This window comes from Castanea sativa, chromosome 11 (assembly GCF_040712315.1).
Source record: "Castanea sativa cultivar Marrone di Chiusa Pesio chromosome 11, ASM4071231v1".
NCBI classification, from domain to species: Eukaryota; Viridiplantae; Streptophyta; class Magnoliopsida; order Fagales; family Fagaceae; genus Castanea; species Castanea sativa.
Window position 1 is genome coordinate 3,740,045 of NC_134023.1, and position 10,744 is coordinate 3,750,788.

At 31.7% G+C, this 10,744-nt stretch overlaps 1 protein-coding gene across 1 annotated transcript; it reads right to left on the bottom strand.

Moving 5' to 3' along the window:
- Positions 1-1,248: 1,248 nt before the first annotated feature.
- On the bottom strand, positions 1,249-9,740 carry LOC142614675 (putative mannitol dehydrogenase). Its single transcript, XM_075787234.1, has 5 exons — positions 9,628-9,740; positions 3,108-3,221; positions 2,192-2,705; positions 1,944-2,097; positions 1,249-1,758 (listed from the first exon to the last, which is right to left on the bottom strand). The coding sequence occupies exons 1-5, from the start codon at positions 9,723-9,725 to the stop codon at positions 1,553-1,555; spliced, it is 1,086 nt and encodes a 361-aa protein (XP_075643349.1). The 5' UTR covers positions 9,726-9,740; the 3' UTR covers positions 1,249-1,552.
- Between the last annotated feature and the right edge of the window lie 1,004 nt (positions 9,741-10,744).

Sequence of the window (10,744 nt, forward strand, 5' to 3'; positions counted from 1 at the left end):
TTAAAAAATTAAGCATACTATTGGATGCTGAGGAGGGACTAAATTTTTTTTTAATTTTAATTTTAGGGACTAAACCATTGTTCGGAAGGGGGAACTCAATGAAATGGAAATGAATGAATAGAATAATTTTAGAATATTCTTATCTTTCTTTTATTTGGGAGTTTTAATGGAAGAAATGAAATGTTCATTCTCTTGTTTGAGAGTTTAAGTGGGAGGGAACGAAATGAGTAGGAGAGAACACTCATTCCTCTCTATTCTCGCAAAACCTCAAATTTTCATTCTCCTGAAACTTTAGAAACCAGAAACACTAATTTGGCATTTTTAAACCACAAAATGCTTGGTTTCCATTTCGGTTGTAGGTGTAACCAACTTGCTATTAAGGATATGACAGAAAGAAATAATAGAAAAAGCACTCCAAAATTGTATTATTTATTTGACACTAATGGTTGAAGTGAATTTTTTGAAGATAAAATGGATTATAGGAGTGTGTGACTCAAACTTCCTTCTTGCATGCATCCTCTGGATTCAAATATTTTCTATTGATTCCTTTCAAAAAAACAAATAATTTGAATAGTTTGAATAGAAGGTCATATCTTTTCTTATCAAAGATCAATCCTGAACTTGACGGATCTTTCCCGAAAACCTAAGGGTTCCTCCACAAGGTTATTCCACAGAGGGTGAGTCAGGGCCTAAGATCAGGCCGAAAGGTGTAGAGAGTTGTTGTGAATCGATCCAAATTGAAGAAAGAATCGATAATTTATTAATAAAATTTATCGTACGAGAATAAAGATAAAGTCCCATTTCGGCAATGCAATGTAGTTGGACTCTCATGTCGATTCGAATGAATCATCTTTTCCGCGGAGGTAAATCTTTGTCTACCCAAGTCCAACCCATTGGCACCCTTTAGGGGTTCTAACCAGGGAGCATGCAAATCCCAAAAACGCATAGTTTCTCCCCCAAAGGTGTAGTCGATGGACAATACGTGAATATTCCTATACTGCCCCTTGTTGGTCCCGAGAGACGGAGGAGGCTGAGTTAGCCGAAAGATGCTTGGTAGGTAAATTTTAAGCACCAACAAAGTATTTTCACCATTCATTAATGTATGTTATTTTGGTGATGTTTTCAAACTCTATGCATTACTTTTATTATGGTTATATTGATTGGGTAAATGTATACATTTTAAAAAAATAATAATAATTAAGATGCGAACAAGTAAAATGACATAGCATTGTAATAGAAGCCAGGCAATGAAGCAAACTGAAATTTATGTGTATATTAACACAAAGTTACCGGATGGGACTATATTCCCAATCTGAAAAGGAAAGAGATTGTATGGGACTATAACTCACTGGATGTTTATCCCAAACCAAAAATCACTTCATCCCTCATTTATCACAAATGCAACCCATTACATCTTCGTCTCACTGTGAGGAAGAAATATTCAGTAAACCGAAAAACAAAGATTAGAGTCTAGGAGATACCAGAAGATAACTTAATCAACTAAAAGATATTCTCATCTCACCAATGAGCCTTACTAAAAAAACAGTAAAAATCAATTGCTCGACTTCAATGTGTTCCCAATATCAATGACAAATCGGTATCTGACATCTGCTTTTAGGAGTCGTTCCATTGCAGTGTTCACATAATCAATTGGAATAACCTCAATGTCAGCTGTTATGTTGTGTTTGGCTGCAAAATCAATCATTTCTTGTGTTTCCTTCATGCCTCCAAAGCAACTACCACCCAATAATTTCCTTCCTGTCATTCCATAACATTTATTAATACACAATTTATCAATGGAAATGCATATGCAGCAATTAGGCTTGTACAACACTAAAGAAAATAATAATAATACACCCAGACTTATATAATTACTAAGTCATATCAACATAACAAGCAACTTTGGATCCCCTTTTCAGATTCAAATGTAACAATTGTATTACCCATTAGTAATGGAAAGACTGGTAACTCAAGTGGCTTCTCTGGTAAACCAACCATAACGAGTTTTCCTTGTGTCTTCAATAGACCAATTAGAGGCAAGAGAGGGTGTTGAGCAGAGACTGTATCAATGATACCATCCATTGTGCCCTGGGCAGCCTATATAGTAGATAAGTTAGAAACTTAGATAATGTACACTTATTGTAACTCACACATGCTAACTTGACAATGCAACATGTTAACATTTCAGTACCTGCATCTGGTCTTGGTCTTTGCTAACCAAAAAGGAGTCAGCACCAAGATGTTCCAAAGCTTCCTTCTTCTTGTTGGGTGATGTACTAATCACTGTCACCTTAACTCTCATAGCTTTAGCAAACTTCACTGCAACATGGCCTAGACCACCAAGGCCAACCACACCCACATGCATACCAGGTCTGTCAAGTCCATAAAATCTCAAGGGACTGTACACTGTGATCCCAGCACAAAGGAGAGGGGCACTGGCATCAAGTGGAAGGTTGTCTGGAATACGGACCACAAAGTGCTCATCTGAAACCATGGTGTCAGAGTAGCCTCCATATGTGATGGTTCCATCATAGTACTTAGCACCATAGGTGAGAATCATTTTGGGGCAGTAATTTTCAAGGTTGTTGTCACAGTTATCACAAGAATGACATGCACCAACCATACAGCCAACGCCAACCTTGTCTCCAACTTTGAACTTTTGTACCTTGCTCCCCACCTCCGTCACTACACCTACAAACTCATGCCTGCATTGTCCAATTCAGTTCCCATGGTTTCAATATTTTATGAAGTAATAAAATCCATTCACTCTGTTTCATTGATAATGTACTAACATGTAATGGACATATAGCATGTGAAGTATGGGAAAGTGTTGAATTGAAATGCATACAATGTTTAATCTATTTAAGTTACACATTTGTTTATAATGTTTAGTCCTTCCATAAAACCTTTATCCGAACTATGCTGTTACATTTTATTTATTTTCAAAAACATATTTATGTCATTTTGGCTTTAGCCGCGTTATATGGATGGAGTGGCTACATTGAAAACCTACATATATTATAGAAGTAGGATTCCTAGGAATCGTTAACATTAACATTAACATTCCCATGTATCAAAAAAAAAAAAAAAAAAAAACATTAACATACCCAGGGATAAGTGGGTAGATAGACGAGCCCCATTCGTTCTTGACCATGTGAAGATCTGAGTGGCATATCCCACAAAAAAGAACTTTGAATGTTACGTCCTTCTCTCCCATTGCCCTGCAAGCATACCATACCATGTTATATTTAGCAAAAACCAACAATTCAGAACTAAATTTTCTTTAAAAAAAAAATGTTAAAAAGGATGAATCATCTATATTCTATATATATATAATAGACGAAGCTGAGAGAAAATTAGTTCCTATATTTAAGGGCGTGTTGACAAATAGGATAACTACCTATTTAAAATTCAGACATGTGTACACTTTTTTTTTAAAAATCCATACGATACAATGGTTGGATTTTTATATATATAAAAGCAGAAGCTGTTTTCTATAATTAAGGAGTCATTGACACGTAAGTAAAAAAATACCGTAAGGTGCGTTCGGAAAAAATGAAAAATTACAATGATTCATTAAGTTAAAAGAATGTTTGGGAGCCTCTTGGTATAAAAGGAAACTAACCGCTTGAAAAAAAAGAAAGAAAGAAAGATCCCAACAATGGCAACGCGTTTCAAGGAGAAAGGAGAGAAATTCGTAACTCCTCTCTCTTCTCAGAAACCCAAAAATCAAAACCAAATCCTTCCCCAAAATCAAAATCCAAAACTTAGATGAGAAAGAAGTAAGCGATCAGAGGTGCCATTCTCACGCAATCTCCGATTCTCTCACACAATGGCCTCCGATTCATCAGACCAACTCAACTTCAAACCCTAGACGACGGCACTACTACTACTGCTGTCACGCCCACCAGATCGCCTCAAAGAAGAAGAAGAAGAGGAAGAGCCAACTAATGAGGCTTCAGATTAGCCTTCTGTAACCACCGTCGATTCCGACGCCAAGTACGGCGAGGATTCAAAAAGAGAGGTATTTTTCTATTTGTGTTTTCTTTTTAATTATTGAATTGGTGTTTAATTTCTGTAAATCTACATTTTTTTTTTTGTTTCTTTTAATGTTTCATAAATAATTTTCTAAAATACTAATTTTATGATATTTACCTGTTTAGGATTATAGAATAATTTTCGTTGTTCATAACTATCCTGACATATTGAAACAGTGGTTGCTGCAAATTTCTGGTTTTTTTTTTTTTTTTGAAAGACCATAATTTGCTAATTGGGTTATATATGAATTTTTGGGTTTTAGGATCAACTAGTTCAAGTTGGTTTCTTTTTATATCTGTATACGGTTCTTATATATGTTTGTATATATTATATTAATACTTTTCTTGCTAGCAAGGTTATGGGATTTTGATTCTATAAGAGCCTATATGGGTATGTACTTATATATGATTTTTTGGATACTTAATTAAATTGGTTTTTTCCTCTTTTTTTTTTTTTTTTTCCTGTTTATTTGAAGTTTTGAACTCAATTTGATTTTGTGAGTTTTTCCTCACATATACATTATGATTTATGATTGTGGTCTCTATAGCATTTATTCTTTTTTGGTGTTTGTGGGTTTGAAGAACGAAGTGGATTTTAATCAGAAAGTGCTGAAGCCTAACTGAAGATTTTTGGCCAAAACAAGTTTGAAGAGAAGCCAGTAAACACCACAGTTTTGAAATTTTCTGATTTGCATTTTTTTAATAGAATAATTTGCATAAGTTCATGATTTGGGTGTTTTGTCATTTGATGAGTTGCCTTGAATGTGTTTGATTATAGTTGTCAATCGGACTTGCATTAGAGTTGTGACTGAGATTTATACTACTATGATTCAAAAGAACAAAAAAAAAGCCCTCTCTCAAAACTCTTTTTAAAAAACAGAGAATGCCGAGAAGAAACCTGCACTTGACCATAAATTAGGATTTGATTTATGATTATTTCAATGAATGAATTATGTAGACTGCTTAAACTATCTTTTGGAATTTTCTTCCAAGTTTCAGGCTTCTTTATTCTGTGTAGTTGAGAGGGAATTAGTAGCTGGAAAGTGGATGGATTTACTGCATTTTGTACTTTGATAGCAATTTTCCATTTTGACTTTCAGGAACATTCTCACAAATTTGGAGACTACTACCTCCCTTTACTCAAATATGTACTGAGATATGTACTGAGTACCTACTTACAATTTGAATAAAGCATGATATTAAATCTTCATCAATGAAAATGGTGTCCTCACACACTATATATAAAAGAAACTGAGGAAGCATTAAATTTTTATGGTTATATTTTTCCAGTTTTTTTCATTCCTGTTGTAACAGAGAGACAGAGCTAAGTTAAACATGCAAGGGATTAAACTTTATTTGAATTTCCATGTTTTATTAATAATTTTTTTGTGCCTATTGCTATGAAACAAATTGGAAAGCTTGGAAAGGGTACTTTTTACATCTCTGATTCCTATGTTTTTAGTTATTTTTATTTTTCGACTGAGTCAGTATAGCATATTTAATTGTATTGTGACTGTTTAGATCAGTTATATATTTGCTTGTATGCATCAAAATTTTCCTCATAATGTCTATTGAATTTTGCATAAGATTTTGTATCATGACTATAATGTATTGATGTTAAATATTGTTCACCATTTTTTCATATTTTCAAGGTAAATTGTAAAAGCAGTAAAGCACAATCTTGATACAGAAGTTTGATAATCTTATACAAGTTATTTTGGTATTGCATGTAATATTACATAGACTATTGTTTCTTCTCATCATCTTTTGAGTAGTTGAGTGCATGATCAATTGCTTAGTGGAACACTATGGTGTTTTACCCATAGGGACAGACCAGATTATAATTGTTAGATAATAATGAAAAGGATAATGATAAGTGCGAGTGATTTCTCATCATAATGTTCATCAAAATTTGATTCATATTATGTTAAGATATATAGATCTAGCAATCCAACTTTTTCTTTCCATTGCTTCTCTTCTCTTCCTTTTTTTTTTTTAAAGAAACATAATGATATCAAAATCTTATAACTTTATTGCTTCTAATGAAACCATTTTACAATTATGTACAATCGTATATACTCTCATCATTCCACGTATTTCTATAATTATGCATAGGTTATCATTTTCATAACTCTTATCTTTTGAAAAAAATCATATCCAAAAAAAAAAAGAGGAGGAAAATTATAAGTGAAACTCATGATCAGATATAAAAATTTCCGTTAACAAGCTTTTACAATAGATTGATTATAGTTTTTGTTTTGTTTTTGCTTTGGAATGCTCTTCAACATATATACTTGGTCATGTGTGACTTTAAATGAAGCTAAGCATTGTTGGCAATAGAAATGTTATAGCAGAACAAATGAAAACCTAAAGCAAAAGCTATTTATCTGTCTTAATTTGGGAGTGAGAACTTGGTTTTGCTGCATTACTCAATCAAGGTTTAAGGTTTGGCTGACTTTTTCCCTTTTTATTTTTTTATTTTTTTCAATTTCTTGAGTTCTGTTTTATTCTATTTTCTTGAATTGATTATGTTTTGTCGATGACTACATGCTAAATACTTTGCTACCCAATATCAGAACATAAGTTGGCCTAAAAATTTTGAGGAATATGTTTTTTTTGTTGTCGCTGCTTTCACTGCCATCTTTCTGATTTCTGTTTGTGCTGATGTTGTTAGCATGTACAGTTGTGCTCTTTTTTATTTTATCAAAGAAAATCTTATTATTTCATTGTTGTCCCGTAAAATTGTTGGAAATTTGGAATTGTTTTAGTTTTTTTTTCCATTTTTGCAGCAGCCTAATAGAAGGTTGGAATTCTCCATAAATTTTTTCACTACAATTCAGACTAGCTCAGTGATGACATTGTGTTGGTTTTTGAGAGATTTTAGTTTGTAATATTGAGGGTTCTATAATTGCTAATTTCAATTTTAAGCCAGTTTTGTATATTTAATTTTTGGTCTCTAGCATTTTTTTTTCAATGTTTGTGGGTTTTGGTGTTTTGGGCTGCTCTGAATAAGTGTATGATTCATAAAGTGTTTCATGTACTGTAAGTATTGATTTTTATAATTCACATAATTTTTCATATGTGCGTGCATCCACCCTTTGGTGTTAGTTCTTGAATTTTTATTGAAAATTTTGCTTCGCAACCCAATGAAGAGATAAAAAGAAGGTAGTGGGCTGATTTTCTATTGATGAGTAATGGAATGTTAGGGATGTGCTTTAGCAATACAACATTTTGAATCAAAAGAAGGGGTTACATATTAGGTTTACTTTTTCTGGTAACAGAGGTTATATTTATTATATGTGCCCATTAAGGGTTGCTGCATTACTCAATCAAGGTTTAAGGTTTGGCTACCTTTTTCTATAATTTCCTCTCTTTTTTTCCCAATTTCTTGAGTTCTGTTTTGTTTAGTTTTCTTGAACTGATTGTGTTTTGTCGATGACTGCATGCTAAGGGATTACTAAATCAAAGTCTTTTTTCAGTTTATCTAAAGTCTTTAACTTCTCATTCCCAACTACTTAATGCTACAAAGGGTCCTCTCACTGATAAGACCATTTATTATACTTCATTAAGAGTTACTGAATTAATTTGACAGGTCAAATTCTGTTTTCATTTTTACATAAGTGCTTGCAGATTGCAAAGTGACATGATTTGGAGGTAATAATAGATGAAGCTTTTTCTTTGTGTCCATTAAGGGTTGATTTTCTTTTAAGATTTTTTGGTGGGCTTTGACATCACCAACTCTAGATTTAGATGCTCTAAAAAACACTTATGGTGACATGGCACATAATATTTAACAATGCTTTTACTTGGTTCTCTTTTAGAATAGCGTTTTGTTATTTCCTATTGGCTTTTCTTTCATATTTGGCTGTTAGAGACAATTTTGTGATGCCATCTCTAATCACCTATGTTTTGTATTCTATGTTTTGTTAATAGCCATATTTGTAAGATGGATGGTTTAAAATCTGAATGTTTGGGGAATACAGTTATTTTGTAATTTTTTGTAAGTAAAATTATTGGTTTTTTATGTTAATTACTGAGTTTTTGGTTCTCTTTAGAATAGCTTTTTGTTATTTCCTGTTGGCTCTTCTTTCATATATGGCTATTAGAGACAATTTTGTGATGCCATCTCTAATCACCTATGCAAATGTTTCCAATTCTTAGATAGTTAAAAGTAGAAAACATAGACATGTTTATTTACGTTTTGTATACAGGTGAATATTATGATGAGCAGGTTGCTGGTAGAGCGTATGATCTTGCTACCTTAAATAGACAATCTATATCAGTAGTTAAATGAATAACACATTCAGTTTTATACAAGGTTGAGATTTCTCAATTATATACAAAAAATTGTAATATTTAGTTTGATTTTTATACATGGTTCAGATTTCTCACAGTTAAACTGGCCTTCATTTGGGTTCTATTCAAAATTTTGTTGCTTTAATACAATTGGTAGGCTTCACCCATTGTTTCTTACATTTCTATATTTTTACATTATAAACATTGTCTGCATTTTCCTTTGGTGTAGTAGGTATTGTCATAAAAAAAAAGAAGTGAAATTGATAATTTGGTATAAATTAGTGGCACTACATTTTTGGAATCACTCTTATATTGAGAATGTGATTTTTTTTTTTTTTGGGCCAAGTGAATTTTTTTTTTTTTTGGGGGGCTAAGTGAATTCTGTGAGACTATTAACTACTGTGGTTGACCTAATTCATAGGTTATTAGTATAGGATTTGAATTTCATGACATTTTAATTATTAATTACTGTTAGTTGAAGACATTGGTACTTGCTTCTAGCAAAAACAAAGACAACTATTATCTCTCTTGGACCACCTTGAATTTATTTTGTTTATCTTTTTGGAACTTTGGAACATGCTTTAAATAATTAACCCTTTTTTTTAGAAACAAAATAATTAACTCTTGGAGTTGAATGAAAGAAAAAAAAAAATCACTTTCTTTAATTTTCTTGAGTGCATGTGTGATGAAGGAAAACATTTTTTTTTTGGGATCTATTTCAAATTTTGTTGAATGAGTAAGAAATTTCAAGATTACATTTCATTGTCTCAATGTAAGACTCCTTGAATTTAGGTTTCTTTCTTGCAATTTTTTTTTTGTATTATCTAATTATGAAATTTTTAAATTTTCACCTATAGTTTGCATTTTGTAATAAATAAAAGTATCCCGCACATTGTGCGGGTTATAAACTAGTTATTGATAATAGTTGAGTAAACTCCATGCACCATGATTAATTTTGATCATGGTCTAGACTCAGATTCCCATCCACAAGTAACTAATTTTTTTTATAAAACATTCTCTATAATATCACAATAGAATAAATGAAAGCCTTTTCACTATTGTCTTTCATCCAAAAAAAGAAAAGAAAAAGGAATGCATAACAAAAAGATCCAATTTCATTTGAGATAAAAATGCGAATGATCCAATTTCATTTTTATTGGCTCCTCCCCATAGTATATGAGGAAAACAAAATGATTATAAGGCATAACAAAATGATCCAATTTCTTAAGATAATCAAAATTTTAGATTAAAAAGAAAAAAAAAATCAAGCAAGATTGAATGAGAGAGAGAGGACCTTCTTGAGAAATTGAAGGGAGAGAGGAGGCCAGAAGTATCCCTGGCTGCCCATCCAAAGGCCTTGCTGGGGTGCTCAATCTCTGGTGATTTCGCCATTGAATTTTCTCTAGAAAGCAGGCTATATATGAAGCAACAATAGGAATGTTTTAGTAATGACTAGTAAATAAGTTTGTGATTTAAGTACAAATAATGTACCTATATATATATATATAGTAGTAGAAATGAGGGACTGTTAGTGTGGTGACGTATTGGCTCAGCAAATGGGAGCAAGAGTCTGACGTTAGACAAAATTTCAAACTTTCTTGTTGACCACTCTACTGTTTTCTCGAACCAGGAAAAGTTAAGGAAGAGGAGTTTCTTACGGCTTCTTAGTTCTTTTGCCAAGTCTTCTAAAAAAAAATAGTTTTTTTCCCACACTTTCGGTCGGTTTTGTTGATCCGTACGTTTTCTTGTTGTGTTCCCAAAAAGTGCCTTCTTTTTTTTTTTTATAATATTATTCATTTCCTATTTGAAGATTTTTCTGTTTATGGTTCCATTGTGGTTGGTTAGGATATTCATATTCATTTTTTTCACATTCATTTTTTAAATTTAACATTTTAATTTTTAAATTTTTTTATTTAATGGTTGAGATTGAAAGTTTCTTTTTTGAATTTTCAATCTCAACTATTTATTACTATTATATCAAGTCCGTTGGTCTATTTTGTTGTTACCTACCCAAAAAAGATTGGGTTTATATTACTAAAAAAATAAAAAATAAAAAAAAAAATCTCCGAAATCCTTCTAAAGTGACATATGTCCTTTATTTTTTTTTTAATAACTAAAATATGATTAATAAATGCTATTTTCTTATATATAACAATAAAAATGTTTATTTATAATATTAATAAAAATTAAAATAATTTTAACTCCAAACCATAAAATCAAAATTTATTATTTCATACAAAAGGGAAAAAAGTCCAAAAATAATGAAGAATGTTTTTACTAACAAGATTTCCTTATATATTCTATATATGTTATTATGGTATAAGAGTAATTAGAAGAAATAACTCAGTGTTGTTAAGTCGTTCCACATCGGTAAGGTGTAATATTGAGAAGGAGTTTATCATGTGTTCCGC

Coding starts and splice junctions, on each gene's coding strand:
- LOC142614675 (XM_075787234.1), bottom strand. CDS start 9,725: ATGGCGAAATCACCAGAGATTGAGCACCCCAGCAAGGCCTTTGGATGG. Junction 2,706..3,107: donor ATCTACCCACTTATCCCTGG/GTATGTTAATGT, acceptor TGGACAATGCAG/GCATGAGTTTGTAGGTGTAG. Junction 2,098..2,191: donor AAGACCAAGACCAGATGCAG/GTACTGAAATGT, acceptor TCTACTATATAG/GCTGCCCAGGGCACAATGGA.